We start from the raw sequence: 24,346 nt of genomic DNA on the forward strand, positions 1-24,346 counted from the left end.
TGACTTTCAACAAAGAAAGATCAACATTTTGCTTGGATTAAGATGCCACCAGATAGAACTTGAGTGCTGATAACTTTTATATATTAGGACAGAGGCTGAGTTGAGGGAGACTGATCAAAAGAAGTAAGGCTCAGGCAGAGGCTTCTGTAGCCACAAATTATTTGAGTAACCTGAAGGGACAAATTGAGTATTTGGGTGGTACGTGATGGGTGCTGTCAGAAAGGAAATGTTCAGAAAAATAGCTAGCAAATAGCTTTTAGTGTTGTTTTAATTCAGTTTGAAAGTATCAGTATATCAAAAGTCTATAGATATAGATGGCAGAGATGTAAATAATAGCAATGTGTATGTGTGTATATATATATTGACTTAGACTTGGATTATTCACTGGGTTTTCATGATTGCCACTGGTCTAAGTTCATGACTGATTTTATTTGTAGGGGTTTTGTTTTGTTTTTATTTTAACATAATGGCATATTTCTGAACCTCGGACTATGATCTGTGCCACAAAGAACACACACAAAATTAATTAAAATGTTAAAATTTATTTTAAAATGTAAAATTAACTCTTTAAAATGTATTGTTTGATATTCAAACCTTGGTAACATCCACAACTCCTTGAAAGTTTTCTCCTCTGCTCCAAAAGCCTTGAAGAGGGCTGCAGTCCAGTCCCCAGCTACCCTGATGTGAACACTGAAGAAGTCTTCCTCAGGAGCTGAGGTGAGGGTGAAGGGGTGCCACTCCAGTGGTGAGATCGATGAGCACTGCAGAAAGATATACTGACCCGCTTCCATTTTAAAGCCACGCTTTTTCATGTGAAGCTCTAGGACTCCAGAGGAATGTGTCACCACCTGAAGAATAGTAAAAGGTTTTATTTAATTTTCTCTGAGAAGAATAACAATTTTCATTGAACTGCAGATGACTTATTAATCATCTGTACTTGAGCTCAAGTTAATTAAAATTAGGATGCACAGTCATGTTTAAGTATCTATAGGTAATGCTCTAAACTTTATACTGAAGTGCTGTTGTTGTCCAATAACTTGGGAGTGTATACATTGTATAATACCTGGCAGCTCTCTTTATGAGTCATAAGATGCAGAGTAAAGTCTTTAGTAAATCAATGTTCTGTCAACTTCTTCCTAATATGGAAGCTTTTGCAAAAGCCTTTGCAGGGATCTCCTGAAAAGAGTCTAGCAGAAGGCCATGAAAATAATAAATGGCCTGGAGCACCCTCTTATGAGGAAAGGCTGAACATCCTTGGTCTGTTCAGCCTTGAGAAAAGAAGACTAAGAGCTAATCTTATTAATGTTTATAAATATCTTAAGTGTGGGAGTCAGGGGGATGTGGCTAACCTCTTTTCATCAGTTTGTGGGGACAGGACAAGGGGACATGGCCATAAACTTGAGAATAGGAAGTTCCGCACTGATATGCAAAGGAACTTCTTCACAGTGAGGATGACAGAGAACTGGAACACGCTGCCCACGGAGGCTGTGGAATCTCCCTCTCTGGAAATATTCAAGACCCACCTGGTTGCCTACCTGTGCAGCCTGCTGTTGGAGCCTGCTTTGCTGAGTGGCTGGGCTTGTTGAACACTAGAGGTCCTTTCCAGCCCCCACAGTTCTGTGATTCTGTGACACCCAATACAAAATTACTCCTTGACAGGCTGGAGTATTTTTCCAGTTTTACTCACATGTAGCACAACTTACTTGTATGTATGTATAGGATTACTATTGATTTGGTAAGAAGAAATAGGCTTGGTGGAGTTCAATCCTAGCATACTTTTATTAAGAGGCAGTCTCAGCTTAGCAGGCAGTTTTGTGTCACGCATGGCATACTGAGATGCTAAGATCACAGTCACCCTGTGAAATCAGCAGCATGATTTACCCTGCATGCTTTTCCCTCACACAAGATAAGCCTCTTTCTGATCATTGGCTTGATACGCATGGACTTTGCTGCTCCAACAGCTCCAATTCACTCTGCTGTGAATTAAACAGATCCTCAGCACACAAAGATATTTACAACTGGGACAAATTGTCACAGTTGTGCTGGTATCAATGACATTTTGACTATTTGTGCTGCCTGATAATAAAGCCCTTAATCTCCTTGGAAGCCTTCAGATTTGACAGTAAAAACCATATCCTGATGAAGTTGAGGGCCTCTGTGCCATTTACTCCAGTGTAAGTTGTGTTTAAGTTCTGCAGAAAGAAATGGTGTCTGTGCAGAGGTGCGTGCTGTGATGGTGGGGCTTTGTGAGTCTGGTAGTTCATTAATCATACGTGGCCCCATATGGAATATTCTTATGGACTTGCTATTGGAATAAATGCAAAACTAAAATCAATACCTGGCTGAAACCATAGTAATGATGGAAGAACAGTTGAATCTGGAGGTGAAAAATAAGATCATAATATGGAGTAGATGTCTATAAAAGGGGAAAAGTAACACAGTGACATCACTTTCTTTTTGCACAAACATGCAACTGTGCTACATACCTTAGTAATGACTACCTCCTGTTGAAATCTCCAGAATCTAACAATTCTTTCACAGATATACAGCACCACAGGACTCGCAACCCATTTCCAAGCCTGTAGTAAGTTTAATATTAAAAAAGAATATTTTTTTCAACTTCAACAAAATTACATTGCATTCACTGTTTAAATCTGAAGTTAGCCTAAAATGTAAGTATTTCCTTTCTCTTCTGTGATTTTTTTTCCTTTTTTTTTTTTCCTTTGCCTTTCTCACAAGAGTATTTCTGTTGCTACCATAGCAATTCTGATGTTCTCATGGAATGGACATATGGGACTCTGTCACAGACACAGTCCAAAAGCATTCCTAATGTCCATCTGTATTCTGATCAAGAAGAGTCCTTTAATATCCATTCCTACACTGAAGCAAAAGGATTAATCTGTTTTGGAGTTAAATATAAGCATAACTGGACCTGAAGACGTATAGATCCATATAATAACATCACCCATCATAGGCTTACTCTTTTTTTCTCTTCAAAATCTAAAATAATCCAGATGAGTCAGATAGGAATACATCATATTGTCAGCCGTGAGTTTTTTGAAACTACATGCAAAAACATTAAATCTCAAATATTCAATTAGAAAAATGGGATATAATTCCACTGAATCCATTAGCTAGCTCTTACTTTAAGTGTTGCAGAGGATTGTTCTACTTCTTGTTGTGGACCACTAGAACAGTACAAAGTTCTTGGCTATTCAGGCTATTCAAGAATATTAGCATAGTACAGTGATGTACTATGACAATAGCTTAGATAATTAGATGTAATTGGATCTTTGGAATAATAAATAAATGAAGTAGGTGTTTTTGATGTGTTTTGTTTTTCCCTCATGTTTTGTTTCTCCCATCCCTAGGAGATACAGTTTTATTGCAGTTCAATTATGTATACAACACATTTTAGCCATCTGAGGACTCTTCAATGATACGACTATCAAGAATAACTTTACTTATTGAAACATTGACTTTTCCCCACAAGCTGAGTAACAGGGAATATAAAGTATCTTTTATGAGAAGCAAGCTGTAAAATAATGTGGCTTCCTTAGAAAGTGATAAGAAGATGGAGCAGCAATTTCCCAAGCTTAAGTCTTGAAAATTAAATGTAAAAAAAGTCATGATTTAATAATGGGAAGAAACTAGTATAAGCCAGGAGATTCTGAGTTAAAGCAGAAACTCAACACATCGGTTGTCCCTAAATACTACAGGTGTCTCTGCACAGTGGGTAATCTCACACATCTTGAATATATTAGCATACATCAAGGCACAATAATGATGAGACCTGTTCTTCCTCCCTTCCATTTGTGCTACCTGTAAATAAAAGCATGTGACAGGAATGTTAAGGCTGCAGTCTCTCTCATGTGACAGCTAAGCTAAGATTTCAAATGTGACGCTTCTTCTCTGTAATAGAGCTTTCAATCCAACGTATCTCATGGCTGGTTTGTGACAATGAGTCATCTACCAGGAGGGCTGTGCTGCTCGACAACACAGCTCCTGGCCACTTAATCAGAGCATCTGTATTCCTGCCCGGATGGTGTTTCTTCCCCTGATGAGAATGAACTAAGTCAGCACAGTGATGGTATGGTAGATGCTATGAGGATAAAAGTTCAGATACACTGGGTGTAAAAGAAATGCTTAAACACCCTCAGTGGGAGGAGATGGGCAGAGACATGAAGCCAGGACGCAGGTGTAGATGGCTGAGGGGGGGCCCATCTGCCTCAGCATACCTGAGGCCAGGGGAATGTGTGCTCCAGTGCCACATTGCACAATCCCAGCTGCATGTGCACAAGGCTGTCCCTTTGTCCCAATTCTAAATCCCTGCCTTGCTGGTGCTGCCACATCTTCTGAGCCTCTGAATGGATTTTTGCCCATTGAGGCTTGCAGGCATGACACCATTGCACAGCACTCATCCAGCAAAGCCCAGTTCTTACAGACAATTGATGTACCATACGGTATTATCACAATTCATTTAAAGTAATGTGACTTCACAAGCACGGCCTTGGGTATGCAGGAAAGTGTGGCAAAGTAGGTTTAACACGGAGAAGTGGAAGTTCTCTCCAGTTAGCTTTATGATAATGAATGTCAAGGCATGCTGTTGGAAGCAAGTTTGTGTCTGTATTCACAGTGTGCAGCCACCTATTGATTTTTATGGCAACGCTGTAGCTGAAATTTTTAGAGAGGCATTCGTTTTCTCATTAATATTCAGTTTGAGTAGTGGCTAACAATAGTTTAGTTTAAGAAAAATCTATGTCAGCCATTAACAGAGCTGCAAGATACTGAATGCTAATTTTTTTTCCTTTACATTAAGATATCCTTTCATATGCTTTCTCTTTCTGGAAGAAACAACAAAAACTTGCATATGAGCAAGCTAAATCTTGAACTGTAAATGTTAAATGATCTTGTTTAGATGCTAGACATCTGACACACTGTACAAATCTGCTACTTAATTACCCCCTGTGGATTTGCAATCTTGTTGCAGTGAAACCACCCTTCTGTGGGACATTTTTCCTGCCTTTCATAATTTATTGTTTCAAATTCTCTCTGTTTTACCTAACTTAAGACATCAAGGCTGGATGATAGGAGGTATGTGCCCCAAAGCAAGGACATAATCTTATCTTCAGTTTAGTCTCCCTTGGTAATTAGGCTATTAATATTAAAGCACTATTAGTTAAAATAATAATAATAATTTGCATCTCTATCTCTCCTGTTTCACTGCATTTTCTGTATCTCTATTCTTAGAAGATTTTTACCCAGAGACCATATTTGTGCAATGAGATGAGCACATCAAGGCTATTGCTGATGCTAAACAATAAAAACAAAATGTAATAAAAAAAAAAACAAACCCACCACCGCCAACAAAACACAAAACCCACATAAAAAAGCAACAAAACTCAACTAACCAACCAAAACACAAATATAGGCCAATTCTAAAACAAAAAGGAGTGCTGACTTACTAAAGAATCTTCCAGAAGTATTAATTATTATTACTAACACCAACCTTTTACAAATATCTCTCCATCTGTACCTGTCTATATAGATTATGTAGGAGGTTCAGTGCACAGGGGGAGGTCACAGAACAGGAATGGGCAATTACTCTCAAAACACGACACTGAGTGCCAGTTGCTAGCATCATACACTGCAGCCCCCTCACTCCCTATGGCAGACACATGGCCTCTCAAGGAAGAATATTAAGCTAAAAGCAAAAGACAAACATCACTCTTACCACAGGTTTGTTACCAGAAAACTGCGGCAAAGGACACTGAGTGGTTTTCTCCCATTCCAAGTAGTGTTCTTTACAGTAAGTGATGTTGTGAAGCAGCAGACTGTGAGGTGTCTGACCCCGGACTAGCTGACTTAAAACAAAAATATTGTCAACAACAAACCTCCTTGTAATGTCTCTGGACATGTGTATGTTTCATACTAGTATTTGAATGCAGTACTTGAATGAAAGACATGGAAACAACTGACATTCAAAAACAGGTCATTTCAAGACTATTCTACTCTCTTCATGTTTCCTTTATGTGTGCCATGACTTTTCAACCAAGTGCAAGAAATTTGTTATAGTATTGGTATACACCAGTGCAAATGAATAGTGCAAATGAAGCTGTTTCAAAGAAAATGTTCTATTTTCTTGTCAAAATCAAAATGATTTCCAAGTTCTTTGGAGCAGACACACTGACCTCCTCTATATATGGTACATCTGGTACTGTTTAGAAAAACAATAAACTTTAATGGAGACAGACCTTCTCTTTCCTTTGCTGCTTTCTAAATGCATTTTTAAAAGCTGCAAATAAAGTTGGAGGACTGTAATTAGATGTGTGCTTTCTAAACATATTAAATTCTAAGTTCTTTACTTCTGAGATTGCTAAGGATGTGATTTTTCCAAACATATCAGTCTTGACTGCTCAGTTTTAATGTGTTTCAGCTGGTGTTTACTGTGAGTAGAGAAGTAAGATTTTTATGAGAAACGCTGTTTGTTTCACATGGTTTCTTTGAATTTTCCCTTCCATTCTCACTTTGACTCTACAACATAAGCCTGTCCTGCCTATTTGTCTTACAAGAGACAAGTGCTGCCTTCTTTTATGTGACAGTATCACCAGCTGCCACCAGTTTAGACAGAAGACAGAAAAGAAGGCTTGAGGGAGTGTTGCTTTTGTGCAGTCACCTGAGAAGGAGAGAGAGATAGGAAGTGGATGAAACCTTGATTTTTGTCTCCTTTTCATAAATGGGGTGGTAGAGATGTATTGGGGCAGCAAGAGCTGCTCTGTGGTAGTGCAGTTCCCACTTGGTGAAAGCACTAGATTCATCTAACCCTACTAGATACTGCTAAATAAGTGTCCCCTCGAGGAGTGTCAGTCAGCTGTCTAGGCAGAGGGAGCACACAAACCAAAGACTTTTGAAGGGTTCTTCACAGTTTCTTGAAATTGGATCCTTACAGATTTGAAGGGGAGAATTAAGGAATGCTTTTAAATCAGACCAGGATACAGTTTACAGCATTTTTTTGGCAGCTGTGCCTCTGAATCTTGGGACTAATCAATTGAGCCAATTTCAGGAGCCCTTCAAGTTCAAACTAAATGTAGCAGGTCTCAAATAACAAGAAAGGAGGTGAGGAAACTAACAGCACAAAGCATAGTGCCAGCCTGTTACCTGTCTCGAGATAACTCCATGCACCTTGAAGGAGTAGGTGCGAACACACTGCAGTGGGCTAAGAAGTTCCCATGTGTCAAAGAGCAATGGTCTGTACATACTTCAGGGGCAGTCAACACTATGTGACTGTTTTATGAAACAGATGTAAAAAAGATATTGTGACATGTGAAAAGTATTAATATAGCTTCAGGCCATGTATACACCAGGTAGTTGGCAGGAAAAGAGCAAAGCACTTTTTGTTGAGGGCCTAAGCCTCTGTGCACATTTGGGAGTTACCAAAGACTTAGGACTAGGTCTACATTGGTCTCATGAACACAGAGACAAAACTGTTGTTATAGTTTCATCTTCAATCACTCTCCGTTGTACAGTCTAATGTTGTGCAATAATATGAACCAAAACATAGGGAGAAGGACTGTAAGCTCTGCCTCAAAACTGCACACCTTATCTGAATTAAAATGAGCATGTATATGCACTACTAGAGGTTCATAGTAACACTATTGAAGAGGGAAGAGAAAGAAAAATGAGGGGAAGTGCAGAAGTGCAAAAAGCTTAGCAAGCTTGTACAAGCTCTCTTAAAAAAATGCCTTACAAGAGCTATGAAGTCAAGGAGTATTCCTTATTAATTGAAGCCAATAAAAAGTTGATCTGCAATGCCCCCAGTTCTCAGAGATGGAAGTTCCTTCAGTCTGAATGCATTGATTCTGCAAATTGTATGACAGGGAGATAGCAGAATGTTTGAAAGAAAAACACAGAGAAGTCCTTGGAGAAGTGGTGTGTACTAATCTCAAAAAAGTTTTCGTTTTGCATCCTGTCTCCAAGCAAAGATCTCAAAAGTTTGTTATTAGAAAGGCACAGAGTGAAAGATTTGGATTGTGTTCATCTCAGACTGTGTACACATACCTCGTGTAGTTCATGCAGGTACTTACCCTGTACCATGGATTATTAAACCAATAAAGAAAACCACAAAGAGGTGGTGGGTATACCAGAACACCTCATAGCACGACCTTCTGATGAGCTCTGTGGATGAAGTCACGATCAGAACAAAAGCCACAGTTATCATAACTCCTGTTACTCCAGCTATGGTGGTCAGTACCTCTCCTGTTATGTTCTAGAGTAAACATACATTATTTCTGTTACTAATATTGTTGTTCGTAGTAGCATTTTTACTGTTAATAATGCCACTGTGTTTACTATTATATATTAAATCAAATTTTATGTTACATTTTCAGAATAGGAACAAAATCAGAACAAGACTCTCAGGCAAGGCAAACCTCAATTTCATTTCAGAAAAGCATGGAAAATCATCCACTTGTTCTATTTCTTATCCCAGACAGATTTATAAATGTTCACTGCCACTTATTTGTTTGAGGAATTGAAAGGAGGGAAATCAGGCAGTCCCAGTAGTACTTTTACCTGTTTATCTTATGTAAAAGCATCTCAGAAGAAAAAAGGAAACAGATGAGAGAGAAGATTAAGCTTAGAAATGTAATAACCAAAACAGCTCTACCAATTGTGATATTCATGGGAGGATGATAAAGTGAGGTGCTAAGTCACTTGGAATGTGTGGGTCTCTTTTTTGCTCATTTTACTTCAAAGATTTTCACAGTCCTTTAGTGGTGTATAAAAATGGCACACTCTCACTTACCTAAATAGCGTATCTTATTTGCATGTTCCTTACATTTACCTCTACATTGCAGGATAATATTTAGTTTTTGAAATACATGTTTATATTCACATCTTTACATTAATATTCTGGGCCAGAGCATGTTCCTTCTTCTTTGTGACTCACAGGCATCAGCAAAGGTCTGTTACATCTGTCTAAACCCACTAAAATAAACTGAAGTGAGAATGAAGACATATTTTGAACACAACAGTCAGATGCTGATCTCAGTTGTAAAGTGCAAATCATGAAGAACAGCAGTAAGAATCTCACATGCAAGATGAAACTCAAGCTAAATATGCCAGCAGAGTGTAAATAAAGCCTCCATTTGGCCTGCAAAGTGTATATCTCCTTTTCTAGGGCTGGTGTTCAAGAAGGAGGAAACTGAGTATGCCTACTGGATCATGAGTTGGTTCTACAGCTACTAGTACAGTAGAAGTAAAATCCACATTGTATTTGTAAATTGCACTCATCTGATATAGAAATGCTAGAGGTGATAAAATTCCACAATGTCATTTTTACTGTCACTTTTTACAGTAAAATCATCCTTTCAAATATTCACACTCGACTGCACACAGCACAATTTCAAATTGGTGCCTGTGAAGAGTGTGCTCAGACCCTTCTACATATTAACAGGATTGATCTAGGTGATATTTTGAACACTTCCACAACACTGTCTAGTTTGAATGTTGAGATGAAACAAGGAAAAAACTCTTAGTACAGTTCTACTCTAGGTTTGCAATAGAATTGGAAAGGAAATCTGAGCTGTTGCTCTCAGAACTTTCCTCTCTGAAGTTAAAGAAATCTTCGTTTTGCTTTCCTTCATAATTTATTAATTCTGAGTATAGCTACTGAAACACAAGTGGGAGATAAATATAAATATTAGAGGTTAGAGTATAATCTAGGCTGTAGATTAGCAAGTGACTGTGGGGCATATTACTATGAGAAATCTGGATAAAATCTCCGAAAATGCTAGCTTTCTTTTTCAAGGATATTTAGGATCTTAATGTTAATTAGATGCCTACCTCTCAATTATATCACTATGGGAAGGCTTATCAGAGAAAAAAAATGCATACTGGAAGGCAGTGGGTTACCATTCAGTACTGTGAGTTCTGCTCTGTTCTGGAGAAACATTTCACATGCATGTGGTGAGTGTAGGCACCAGCTATTCAGAGGTGACACAGCTTAGTCCTTCCTCACTGTGCTGCTCTGGCTACTTTGTCAATGCTAACATCAAAGCTTCTGTACTCATAATTTTGAGACCATTAATTTGCTTGTTTTTCTTGAAACTTGGTAACTGTTTATTTGTTTGTTTAGAAAGATGCAAAAGTCACATTTAAGCTGGAGAAGAACAGAGAAAAGATGGGACAAAATGCCTTATAATTGAAAAGTACTATGAAAGACTACTGTTGATTGTCTAGCCAGCATCTCACTTTGTTTCTGATTGAAAGGGCCCACTCCACAGTCTTTAAGAAGCCTTCACCCACAAGCTGGGTATGTGGGAATTTCCTCAAATGTAGAAACATTACATGTGGGAGTCTTACTAGGGGCTTGTGTAGCCTGAGAGTACACAACAGCAGCCTACAACACTATACACAAAAAGGCACGTAGTGTCTGATGAATAGTGTAAGGAATAAAGCTGAGCAACTTTTGTGTGTTTTACGTGCATGCATTGCAGAATTGGTGTGTTTTTCTGTATCTTGTGAGTACTGCAAAGAAGATCTCTAGCCATGCTGTTATAAGGTAACCAAGGAAGTAAGTGGGATGCACAGTATCATTATTTCCCCAGGGTAAGCAGTCATTCATTTGCAGGACAGAATTATGCATAGTCCTGCACACACTATCCCTCGCTTCCCTGTACACTGCATCCCCTAGATAGCAAGCCTCTGGGTGCTGTTGGATGTGATCTTCCTTGGGCAGCCCCAGTCGGTAACAGGGCAGAAGCAGCCTTCTAACTGGGAAGATGTCCCATAGGGAGAGACAAATAGCAACAGTGAAAGCAATTTCATGTGTTACTGCTGTTCAATTATTGTTTCTTTCTAGAAAGAAGTTGTCTTTGTTCCATATATTTACAGTTTATTTTAGTTTTTAAAATTCCTTGCAGATTTGTTTCACTGTCTACAATTTCTGAGTTCCCTTAGCCTTCCCCCTACTTGTCTTCTGGCACACTAATTAAAATACTATAGGCATTTCTTTGAGCTAAATAACCTGAAAATGCAGCTCTGAGGAAGTGTTTTCAGCTGAAATTGAGGTTAACCTCTGGCAGCACCTTATTGCTTTGGTTAAAAGGCTTTGAAATATAGTTTTCCTGACGGTAGGATCCACAGAGGAAAACTTTTTACGTGAAGAAAACCAAAAAGTGACAGCTTACCGTTTCATAGGTCCTGATCGGGTTCAGGTAGCTTTCATTTGGCCTCTTGCCAATGCCAGAAAGTTTATTCCGCAGCCCCCCTGCTTCCTTCGACTGGCTGTTATGATACCGCTCTATATTGATCAAGTGGGCAACAGTGTGGATGGCTGCATGAGAGAAGAGAGGCACAAGGCTACAGACATGCTCATATGTATCCTCAGTGCCAGAAGCAGCTCCGTTAAGCGCACACTACTTGACTATTTGAAAAGCTTGCGCATAAATTGAGAGCTTTGAACAGAGTAAACTGACAGCAAAAGGAAAATTTTATCTGATGTATGTTCAATGTGTCGCAACTGGTTCAAACCAGAGACAACAGCTGCAGGGTTGCATGTTTAAATTGAGTGTCCTGCAGGCTTCAGTGTTATCCAAGGCAACCACTTGAGAAATGAGATAAAGCTGTTTACCTTGGGTTTTAAAGTGTTAAAAGAAAATCTATAAAAATCCACTTTCGTTTGTGGTTGTTGTTTTCTTTTTTTTTTTCTTTTTTTTTTCATGAATATTCTAATATATATGCCAAAGTCTAATATTGCTACATAGGACACTAGCTTGTCCATTTTAGGCATAGATTTGCACTGGAGAGATTTAAGAGATGCTTTCAAAATCTTCCCCTGTCCTCAACTGGATATAGCATCACAATATGCTGGTGGAGCCTGGGCATCACACAGAAACTCTGATTTTAAGGAAAAGGTCTGAATCACAGGGTTATCTCTGATTTGTCCTCAGCAGCATACATTACTTTTATTTCTAGCATGAATTCCAAAGGGATAGGAAGTGACTAGTTTAAAAAAATGCATAAGTGAACTTCCTCATAATCCTTTTTCCAAGTGGAAAGAAGATAAAACAGGGAATAAAACCTTTGTTTTATTACTGGTAAACATAGATAAAATCATAATCAAACTAGGTGCAGATTTTCACAATTTTCAGTATGACAGATTTTAAAATCCATTACGGGAAAGGTGCAATTAATGCAAAACATTAAATACTGAAGGATGAAAACCAAGAATGAAAAACAATTAGATGTTTACAGAAGCAGTATTACGATACACTATTTCAAGATTTTATAATTATCTTTCTGTCATCATCTCTCCTTCAGGCTTTATCTGTTCCTGTCCCTGACCATTTAAAAACCTGGTAAAAAGCAATATTGGTAATAAATGAAGTATCACCTGCTTCCCTGAACAATCTACTCTCAAAAGAAGATTTTTTCTTCTTTCCTTTCTTTTCTTTTCTTTCTTCTTTTTTTTTTCCTCATTCATTTAATTGCTTTTCTTGTCTCTTTTTTTCCCCCTTTTTTCTTTCCTTTTTTTTTTGTTTTTATTTTTTCTACTTTTTTGTGGTTTTTTTTTTTAAGTTCCTCTTTCTTTTTTTTTTTTTCTTTTTTTGTTTATTCCTTGCACAGAGTAACCCCTTACTGTACTAGTCATTGAGTAATCATAGCTAAAAAGGCTGGCTTAACTGCCTAAGGATTTTTGTCCTTTAGATCCATTTAGTGAGCACTCTTATTCCCTGTGTGGTTCCTAAACAACATGTGGAAAGGGCTGTGGTCATTGGAATACAAGTCAAGGAAGAATGCAGAACATGGAAGTAGCTGTGCAAAAAAAGTGAAAGATCACACTCTGTCTTCCAATGGCATCTTAGCCCATCTGTCCAGGCTGGAGAGAGGTTATTTCCACTCAGTTCTGATATGATCCTTCTAGAGCAGAAGATGTACTTCTGTTGACTGTCAAGTTACACTTCACACAAAACACAATGTTAGCGTTAGGGACTCTTCCCACCATTTCTTTTTGCCTGCTCTATCTCATTGCCCCATGCTTAGGCACTAACTGGGTGAGTCATTTTTGAATGAAAGACATTTTTTTTAATACCTATTATATGTGAGTTAAAGTAGGAACTTAAACCAAAATATCGGTCCTAGTCACCAGGCTGACTGCTTATTCTCTTGTGAACCATTTCCTGATGAAACCTTTAATTACAGTAATCAGTTATTTATTGGCATGGTCATTTGAAGTGAATAAACTGAGCACCCACAGTACAAAATTTTTTTACACAATTTTTTCTGAATTTTTGGACCAATGTATAATAAATTTATGCAAATCAGAATGGCTTCATCAGGATGGAGACTGAATTCAAATGCCTATAAAGTGCTTTATAACCCATCTCTGTCCAGAGAAGCTGTGGATGCCCCATCTCCAGAGGTGGTCAAGGTCAGTTTGGATGGGGCCCTGGGTAGTCTGATCTAATGAGTGGCAAACCTGCCCATGACAGGAGATTGGAACTGGATGGGCTTTAAGTTGTTGTCCAGTCCAAACCATTCTCTAACTCTGACATGGTATAAATATTCACCACGGCTTCGGGATCAAATGTATGTTACACAGTTGGAATCCTTAGCTTTATTTTACCAACACAGTTCCCTGAAACACATAAACTGTAAGTTTTGGACTACACTCACTCATTTAGAGTAGCAACACTGACTAGATTTGGAGGTTTCAATCTGTATTCATTGCATAACTTACTTTATTTCACCTTTGAAATACGTCGGTTTGTAAAAAATGGATATAGCACACTATGAAATCTTCATGCAAAATGAAGACATTTCTGTTGTTTAGAAAGCTATGAAATCTTGCACTTTCCTCAAAGTGCGGGATTGCACATGGTTTGTACAAATTCTAGTTGTGTCAGCAGTGACAGGAAACCAAGTGCTATCTGCTACGTGTTGAGTGCTGAAAGTGAGATGAGATGGTAGTTTCTTCCATATTCCATGGCAAAGTATTTGTGATTCTGAGCAAAAAAAATACTTGTATGTGTTGTACAGACTTCATTTCTCAAGTAGACCTCTAGCCTAAGATTTACTGAAGGTAAACACATTGCCAGATTTCCCTGGAAGAAGGAATCTGTATTCTTCAACTTAACCCAGGGAGTTTTTTTTTTCTGCAAGCTATTAAAATACACTGTTTTGTCCAGCTGTATATTGTTCTGCTTTACTGTAAATGTTACTGTCAATGGAAACAGCATCCCACAATCTTCTTTGGAAATCTTCCCTTCTGGGTAGTATTCTCTCCAGCTTTCATCTAGCAGGTGGAAGGTATTATAAGAGTGGGAGACTCCCAGAATGAATAGGATAGGACTTGTTTTCAAGCTATTCTGTGGTAACGATTAACATATACAATATAATGATACACTGAAAAATATTAACATTCAAGCTAATGTACTGAATATGTCAGCTTACCCCAATATCCCATGATCTTAAATTCTGCCTTGAGTGTCATTAGCGTAATACTTCTGATGTTGTTTTTCTGTGCTGCCAGGAAAAAATGATGCAGTCTAAAACTGAATTATAGCTGGATGGTAAGAGTAATGCAAAGATCTAATTCCATTTTCAATGTTGTTCATTTAACATACAATAATTGTAGCAGACTAAAAAGTCTGGCACTGGATACGTTCCCATTAGCTAAAATATTTTACATCCCTAAAGTACATTTTCTGAAGGTTCTTTGCATCTACAGTGTATAGAATTTACCAAGCAATTTCAAAACTTATGTACAAATTGCTGAAATCTGCATTTACAGTAGCTGAAGTGGTCTTTTGTTTTGTTTTGTTTTTCCCCTGCACTGCTTAGATAAGCTAAGCGTGAGAGCAAAGTTTCAGGTATTCAGTATTGAATTTTCAGTTCAATATTTTCCTCATTCTGCATGACTAAATATAAAGTACAAAATAAATCATGCAATCACTTAAAGAGTTTTCTTTTTATATCTGAGCATGAAGACTGAAGGATTTCAACTGTTGTTTTTAACAACATCTGGAACCTCTGAAGCACTTAATATGCATTAATTTGTATTTGACCCTGAGATGTTTAATGTGGTCCACCTCTGAGATCAAATAAAAGGTTTTATTGGAAGGAGTGGAGGAGGAAAAGGGCTGCTATTAGAGCATGGTGTTTACTGTACATATTCTTAAAAACGAAGAGATGTAATTAAATTATCTTGAAAGTCTGGTCAATTTAGCTCTTCTTATTCAGCCAATTGTGCCATCAGTGAAGCATGCACAACTTTCATTGAACCAAACAAGAATTGCATGTGTTTATTTGAGAACAAGATTTCTCTCTTTTTTTCTGCATGCCTGTATAGGATAATAATTAAATTGAAGCTTGCAGCTAGCAGTCAAGTATTTTGGTTAACCAGCATATCATGGTAAAATTAAAGGATCAAATCTAGACCTTTCAGCTCATGGTGAGGAGAACAGCTATACAGGAACTCAAGCTGAGAACCGAAGAGTCTGCCCCTGACCAAACCTGTATTCTTTTGCAACCCACTGCCTTATGCCATTTCTGGTTACACAGACCCCTCAGTTCAGCTCTGTGTTTTCTCTGTGGATTAAAAATGCACAGGTTATGTGAAAATTACAAAAGTGACAAACAAACCTAAGTGAAATTTAAAAAAGAAAAAATTTTCCTGAAAACTCGATACTTTACACAAAGAAGTTTCTAAGACCACCAACAGTCTTCCCCTACAAACGCTGCTCAAAATATGTTTGAAAGTGGAAAGTTTTCTTTTTTTTTTTTTTTTCCCAGTTATAGATTTTTCTGTGCTTGTCAGAAGGTAAACACACCTGGCCCCTCCATATTTCTGTCTGCATTTTGGGTATTTTTAAAGAAAATCACACTACTGGAATTTGTAAGGAGCAGAAAACACCATTCCAAGCAGACTAATTACAAAGAAACCCACTGTCCTTCCCCTACTTTCCCTTAATACCTTAAGCTTTATTCACATCATAATTCAACCACTGTTGCAGGAGTGGATCTGTATAACTTTTCTGCAAGCATCAAAACAATACAACAAATAGGTTGTTCTTCAAGACATGCACTGTATGCCAAAGTAAAAAAGTTCCACCAGCACTGCTCACTTTGTAATAGGTACAAACGTACTTTCTTATGACAATAAAGGCAGTGTAGTGAGAAAATGGAGTTGTAGAGAATGTTATTTTCTCTCTCTTGTAGATGTCTTTAGGTACCAGCTGTCCACTGCAAAGCCTCTTTAGGAATTAGAAAATATGGAATGATTTGCACTGATCAGACTGGGAGCGCATGAAACAATGGTTTTATTCCAGCAGAATTACAGATCCATAAGGAAGATTTATGAGTGGGTGAATAACTCCCAGACAGCTCTTATCACAGACAGGCATGCAGAATGCAGGAAGACAAACTAAGCAGAATTCCCTTCACTGAATTTTCAGTGATGCCCTTGATTATAGATAGCATTGTTTACCCTCTCTTCTCTCTCCAACTTCGCTCTTCCACTAGTCTCTAATTATATCCCTTTACGACCTGACCAATTAAAGCCTGCTCTTGGATTTGTATTAGAGTTGATGAAAAATTAAAGACACAGATGTACTTTTTCCAAGGCCATGCGCACCTCAGCAGAGCAGGCTGACTGCAAGAAGTCAGACAAATACTAGTGTCACACTGACTATTTTTAGCATGCTATTAAATAAATATGCTGGAATAACACCACCTGGCAAGCTGAGATGAATGCATGTTACTTTAATAATAAAGGAGTCTACAATTTTATATTGTGAGAGTAAGATTACTGATCTGATCTGCAAATTGGTTTAACTTCTTGCTGCCACGTTTAGGCTATTGATCATACAGGGAAGAACATTCACTTAACTAACAATTACTAAATTGCAATAGTCTAATAAGAGTTGACTATGCTTCTGTGTAACAAAAGGAAATATAGGGAGTACTTGGATAAATAATGTGTCAGTTGATAGAAAAATGGCATCTATTTACACATCATTTTAACACTGTCAGGTTATTTAAAAAGGGACTCAATATACCTGTGGGCACCTATTTTTCCCCCTGAAAAGAGAGAATACTAGTTTTCTTCACTGTATGTGCTATAGATTGATGTATTCTATTCTATTTTATTCTATTCTACTCTACTCTACTCTACTCTTCTCTACTCTATCCTATTTCATTCCATTCTATTCTATTCTATTCTATTCTATTCTATTCTATTCTATTCTATTCTATTCTATTCTATTCTTTTAATTTAATTTAATTTAATTTAATTTAATTTATTTGCATTTTAAATTTAATTCTAGACAATTGTGTTTCTGGCCGTTCTTTATCCAAGACTGACTACACAGTGACGTAGCGTCTTTCCAAAATCTATACTTTCTTTTCACTTTTCTGTTAGGGAAGAACTGTTTTTTTAAGTTAGCATGTTTCTTTGTTTTTTAAATCAAATTTCTCTGTATTTTGTTTTATTCTTTAATTATCAGCCAAAGTCAAAAAAAAAAAAAAAAAGCCCAAAAAACAACAACAACAAAAAACCCAAAACAAAACAAAAACAACAACCAGCCAAACAAACAAACAAACCCCAACGCCTTATTTTCTCTCTATAAAGTTATAGAATGAAATAGCGATGCTTTCTGTCATTTCATATCAGCTCTATGTGTCTGTCTTCTTGGAAATACTGAGGCCATAAAGTAATCATTTTTCTAATAGACTTGTACTTCCCAAATTGTCCGTCTTAATGCAGTAGGAAACATTTTATATGAATGTAAAAATGTAAAACCAAAAAAACATAAAAGTTTTGTGCAGTTTTGCTTTCTTTCTGGAGCGTTACAAATTATACACCAAGTAGAAGCTGGTTAGTTTACATTCCTGGGTTGATTTGTTAATTATAGAAGCAATGTTCCATTCTATAGGAATCTGCTATATGCTGAAACTGAACTCTGATAAATGAATGAATATGACAGATAAGTAAATCATCATAATGTACTATAGGATGCACATTCTCATCTGCCCGCCTTCTGCTCTGAATTCTTTAATGCTATATACAAAGAACAAATTTTACTTGTTGGTTCTTGACAGTGATCCTAACTCCATATGTTTGTCCTCAATATGTGGGAACACTGATTGCCCATACACACAAAGGAAAGCAGCTCCTACACATAGACTGCAAAGTATTTTGGGACAGAGATCCACCCTCACAGCCAACCTAGGGGAAATATTTCTACCCTACAATGTATTTTGCTTGCAAATAACCCTGATTAACTCCTCCATCTCCATCAATTTTTCTAAGAGAGCAATGCCACCTTCCCCAGATACCTCCCCATCTCTATGTACTTATGTCTTTCATATTGCCTTTTGTTCCTCCTTCTCTGCACACAGCTCTTCCCCACACTATTTCCTGTTCCCCATGTGCCTTCTAAATTCCCCCAAGCTCCATTCTTCCCCCTAGATCCTTTAGCCATCTGGGGAACAGGAGGGCATCATGTCTTTGTCCCAGCCAGGCAAATGATCAGTAGTCAAAGGGACCAACAGAAAAAAAAAACTTGAGATCTCAAGATGCAGATTTACCCTGTACCTATATTCCACTTTTTAAAAATATGTAGGAATTTAATGATTCTGAGATAGCTACTTGTTTCGAAGTCAGATGAAATTTATTACCTGATTGAAAATTTATTGAAGAAGATTTAACAGTGGACAGATGAGCAGTGTAACTCATAAGTATCATTTCCCTAGGAAATCAGTCTATAACACTATTTCATCTCTTCAGACATCTGCTCTAAGGGGTACAATGAAAGTTATTGAAACCAAATTTAAGAACATGCAAGCTGGTTACAACAGCTAACGGGCAACCAATAGTTACTATCCAAGTTGAAAGGATTACAAATGGTTAATGAAATGAGACTTCCTGACTTATTTAAAGATGCAGTTATCAAATGCTAGTACTAAAATAGCACATGTCAGAGCTGATGACATTATGCAGAATCACTGTGAAATTCAAAATAGTTCAAAGGCAAAGAACAACAACAACAAAAAAAGCTTACTTGCATTTACAGCTATTCCATAGGCAACCACCTTGTGAAATGCGATGTTTTTGTCAAGCTGTCTCCTTGGTGCTCCTCCACAGCACTTGGTAAAAAAGCAAAAGTTGTTTTATATCATTCCTATTACTACTTGCAACTTCCATTTTGGAATGGAGGTTATAGGAATTCAGTACATCTAAAACTGAAGTTCTGGTTCAAACTTAACTTTGGTGATCAAGTAACTGTTTTTGGTTTAACAGCACTCCAAGATTTCTTAAAACTATTCAGCTTATGTAGGTGCTCAAATTCAGGTTGGGCAAAACTGCTTTTGTCTGTGACACTTGAGCAGTTTATCTGAGCTGACAACTGATTTGCTGGAATAAGAACAGCAGAGCTGGCTGTGTTCACAACCAGGCTGAGCCATTGCTGCTTGCAAGCTCAGAAATTGCAATGAGAGCATTTTTATTGCTTTCAGGAAGTGAAGACACTAGGGTAGTGAGACTGTCTGTGTCTTAGGTGTTTGCATGCTTGTGTGATACTGAGCCTTATTCCTGTTACTGGATGTGCTGGACAGCTAGTTGTTCTGCACAGAGACCACTTGGGGCCGGGCTGGGCTGCATGAGCCAAACCCAACACTCTCTGCAGGAACCTCAGAAGCACCTGCAGGCCCATCTCAGCCTCTGAAATATGTGCTGGCTGGCTGGATTGCTTGCTTGGCCTGGCACAGTGCCGTGCCAAAGATCCTGGCATGTAACTATGTTGCTTCCCAAGTAATAAACCATCCAAAAATCTGGAGCACCACAGGGTGCCATGATGGGCCTCTGATGGGCACTGGTCCAGTCTTGTTCTGGCCATGCTGGAACCAGAAAAGTTGCTCCCTGCCTAGTGCAGAATATTGTTTAGAAAATCAAAATACTGATAATTTGTGAGAAGGCTAGTACTTCTCCAAGTTCTTACTCAGTATTTAAGTGGGCAAGCAAATATTTTATATTAATTCACAAACTAGTTCAGAAATTCAGGACTTTTTTTTTTTAATTCTCAGCTCCATTGGACTCAAATAGTCAAAAAACAATGATGATTCCCTGTCTAAAGACTGGCTGAAATGTGACAGTACTTTAAAGGATAAAAAAAAAAACCACCAGAACTGAAAATAAGAACCATCTGACAATAAAATAAATTAATGCTGTGATTTTTAGATTCCAGTTGTTCTCAGAGTTGTGAAGTCATCAGTGATTTTTTATCCAAACATATGATATTGGAATTCTAATAGTTCTTATTCTCGTAACTCACTGCAAGCTGAAGCTATAGCTAGTAGAGCCATAAGTACTTCCTATGTGTGATGCCAAGGTTAATTTAAATGCCTCTGAGCAGAGGACTACTCATATACAGAGAACACATGCTTACAAGAAGGGAAGAACTAAATGGTGTCCACTCAGACAAAAGGGCTTAGACATGTTCCTTATTATACTTGTGACATGTTTATATGTACATTTCCTCTCACTTATTTTCTTTATTTTCTCTTTAGAGCTACACAGGATACTCATGATATTTGAATATTCTCTACATTTGGCTGAGTTGCATTCTTACAACCCCTTTTTGTTGATCTTGACTTTTCACTTCATGGCACTGTGCTGTGTGGCTGCCAAAATCAGCGTTGCATTGAATGCTGTGTTAAACAAGTAATTTGTTTCTCCTCAGTCATGAGTACTGACAATTTAAATGGTAATAGCTAGGCAATAGTGTACAGACTTGTCTATCAAAACTTAAGATTCCTTGGAAAATGTTTGATATGGACAATGTTGTGGAACTACAGAAATGAAAAGGAGAGGATAATATGGCTATTTGAGAGATGGTACTTACAGCGCTTGCTCCTCTTAAGAATGAAATAAGATTTCTACTGACTGGTAACAGGATTAGCATGCAGTTAAAATTAAGGCACGTTGCAGAAGCTCTCGCCCAAGCCAAGGTTGACTGTGCATATAACAGTATAAAGAAATTAGATTACAAGTTTGGAACAGAAGATAAAAAAAAATAAGGAAGAAAACACTACAGTAACACAATACTTTTATATGAGAAAATTACTGCTAAGCATAAAAAGAATATATCATAAAAAGATGTGAATAAAATCAGATTACACATTCATTCTTCTTGTGGAGCCTTTTAACAATCAAATTCATACTTACTCCCAGCATAATCCGTGTATAAATGTAAGCATCTTCATCTTCATACCAGCAGAAGGTATCAATAAACAGATATAAATTCAAGCCCAGCCACACCAACTACAAAGCAGATAGGCTGCAGATCAGTGAAACTAAGAATATTTTTTAATGCACATAAAACTAGGTATGGTTTGAAAAGTATCTGAGAAATACTTCAAAATCAGCGTGCAATGCATCTCTTGATCACAGATGATAGAAATCACAAATGCCTGCTGGAATGAGGCTATCTGTTAGCAAATGCAGGATTATAGCCCTATCCTCACGTCCCCAACAGAGGATACAGATGACATTTACAGTGTGGTGGTAAACTTGATCTTAAACACAAGGCTTAGCCTGGTGTCTAAAAAGGCAATAAAACTTAAAATTAAAGAATTCCAGAAACAGAGCAAGATAGAAACTGAGGAAATTCCTTTCTCTACCCTTCATACCCATCTCACCAAAGCCTCTGAAAATGATATATAATACAATTTGAATTACAATGCCAATCTTCTCTTCCCTTTATCTGAGGTCTAAAGTATACAGACTTAGAAATAATTAAAACTAAAACAGTAAGACTTTAAATTGTTTTTAAGACCAGTTATAAAAAGGTTGCTGAATATTTTATAGCAAGCTTTACATTTAGCTCGGGAGTATTACTGTAAGCAAACCATAAAATGCCTTTAACAAGCTTGAAATATTTATATATATCTAATTAGGATTTTAACTCTGAATATACTCACTAATAATAGGACTGAGAGTTTTTCATTCAAAATCCAGCATGCCATTCTGAGTGTCTCTTCTAAGCTAGCAGCAGCTAAGTCTTGCCTTCCAGTGTAACCTGAGTTCTCTGTCCATTCCTCAGGCTTTTCTAGTAACTCCTCTTGTCTTTAGATGTGAATAAGCACGTAGTGGGAGCAGGAGCCCTCCAGGAATTTTCTAATTAAAATCTTCCTGACAAGAACAGATCACCCAAGTGACATGTCTCATGACCTGTGTAAATAAAATGCTGGTCATTGTCCAGTACTTCCTCTCTACAAAATTATTGTTCAGCAAATGAGAGATGCTGTCATTACATTGCTCTCTTTTTTTTACTGGCATTTATTTGTTGGTGGTGATGGGTTTGTTTTTTTTTGGTACTATTAGTAGTAGTGGGATTTTTTGTTTGTTTGTTTGTTTGCTTTTCTTTCACTTTTCTGTTTGAGCAATATATAATGATTCTTCATGATACCTCTATTAATTTATGAGCAAAAGTGGGCATCCCTTATGTGCGTATAAGAGAGAATTTCAAAAAAGCCTATTGGAATTGTCAAAGTCGCTCAGTCAGGAGTCACAAATGTTAGAATAAAGTGTGACCCTATAACATTCTTCTGAATTTCTTGCAACTATGATAATGTTGAAATGCATGACTGTTTTTCATTCAGTTGACTGAGGGGATAAAATAAGCAGTTAATGTCCTGCTTAGAGAGTTTGGTGGAACTGTGGGTATAACATTCTTTCTCTCACTGCTAGGAGGAGAGAGGCAACAAGTAATTTCCTTCTGGTCTTCCCTGTCAAGCTTCACAAACAACAGCTGCATCCATCCATTATCGGTGAGGTGGGAATGTCTGTTTCAGAGGTCTTAGCACAGAAGAGTTAGGGAGAAGCCAGGTCCGTTTCCTGCACACACAGCTAGAGCAGACTTCCTCTTGGCTCTCAATTGCTCCTGACCCTGCTCCCACTTTTTGTCTACAAAGTGATGGCTTTGGCAACTCTTAAGGTACTCAGGAAATAAAATGCTCTTCCAAATGCAACACACAAACACTATCCAGGGCTAAAGCTTATGAATTTTTCCAGGATTTGTTTTTATTTACAAAACCAGATGTTCCTATTCATCCAAGTTTGTCTAAAGGATGTTCAACATACTTCCTTCTCCTCAGAGGTTTGCTCCAGTGAGGATTTAATGAACCACCTGCAAATACAAGTCAGCAGGACTCAGTACCTCTCAGCAAGATCAAAACCTTTTGACAGGTTTATCAGAGAATGATGTTGGTCTATCCAGGACTCTTTTTGTAAGTGGTTATTTGAATGTCCAGCACCATAATTATAATCAATGTGAAGAACACATTTTCTGATTTTCCTTTACTAAGAGAGAAGAATAATTCATTTCCTTTCCTGCACATGTCAAGAGGGAAATCCCTTCCCTTTGGTACATCATGTAACTGACAGTAGCTGATCCTCTTGGGGAAAGGAAGCTGATCCTGCTCATGCAGGCTGCTCTTAGATGAGATCAGCAACTTCTGAAGAAAGGTCCTGAACAGGTCATAGCTCCTATCTTGCCCTGCCATGATGGATGCTCTGCATTTGCCCGCAGATCCATTTTGCATCGGCACAGGCTGCCCAGAGAAGATGTGGATGCCCATCCCTGCATGCACTCAAGGTCAGGTTGGAAGGGGCCCTGAGCAGCCTGAGCTGGTGGGGGGCAGCCCTGCCCATAGCAGTGGGTTGGGCCAGGGTGGGCTTTGAGGTCCCTTCCAACCTAAGCCGTTCTGTGATTCTGTGACTCTTCGATAACTGTGCAAGCTCTGCCTGTGGTGATCTTCATCTTCCTCTGTAAAACCCATTCCATCAGGCCTTCCTGACTTGGCGCCAAAGACTTTCAGTTACAAAACAGCTTAACATTTCATTTTTTAAAGGTCAGTTGTTATTAATCTCAGCTTCTTTTTATTCCAGTACTAATGACCATTAACAAAGAGTTACTATAGAAACATGGTTTGGAATATTCTCAATGCAAATATTTACAAGAGATTTGTTTTGAGCACTATTTTTCTTAGATGGCACATTCCAGAATTATTTATTAACAAACTTTATGACAAGCCACGTGCAGTATTCAGCCACTGTCTATTACATGAGTTGATAGAGGTTATTCCCAAAACCACCTTATTTATAGTAGCTCTGATGATGCAGGAGCTATGAAGATAGCAATTATTGCTGTATTTTTTAGAGGGCAAAGGAAAAAAAAAAATAAGGAAGAGGGGAAGAGTACACAGAGGATGAGGAGAAATACTGGTAAGGTCAGATGCCAATTTTAACTACTTTAAACGAGAGGGAGGGAGAAAGCCCACTATC

General features: G+C 37.8%; 1 protein-coding gene across 1 annotated transcript in view; it reads right to left on the reverse strand.

Moving 5' to 3' along the window:
* Positions 1–22,026, reverse strand: part of NOX3 (NADPH oxidase 3) — a 36,482-nt gene extending 14,456 nt beyond the window's left edge. Inside the window, exons 1-9 of the mRNA XM_031614058.2 lie at positions 21,982–22,026; positions 21,227–21,322; positions 20,904–21,014; positions 19,065–19,149; positions 11,190–11,335; positions 8,085–8,266; positions 5,735–5,864; positions 2,487–2,579; positions 595–848 (exon numbers count right to left, since the gene is read on the reverse strand). Coding sequence (XP_031469918.1) covers positions 595–848; positions 2,487–2,579; positions 5,735–5,864; positions 8,085–8,266; positions 11,190–11,335; positions 19,065–19,149; positions 20,904–21,014; positions 21,227–21,322; positions 21,982–22,026 — 1,142 coding nt within the window. The remainder of the gene's footprint in view (positions 1–594; positions 849–2,486; positions 2,580–5,734; positions 5,865–8,084; positions 8,267–11,189; positions 11,336–19,064; positions 19,150–20,903; positions 21,015–21,226; positions 21,323–21,981) is intronic.
* Between the last annotated feature and the right edge of the window lie 2,320 nt (positions 22,027–24,346).

This window comes from Phasianus colchicus, chromosome 2 (assembly GCF_987193195.1).
Source record: "Phasianus colchicus chromosome 2, bPhaCol1.hap1.1, whole genome shotgun sequence".
Classification (NCBI taxonomy): Eukaryota; Metazoa; Chordata; class Aves; order Galliformes; family Phasianidae; genus Phasianus; species Phasianus colchicus.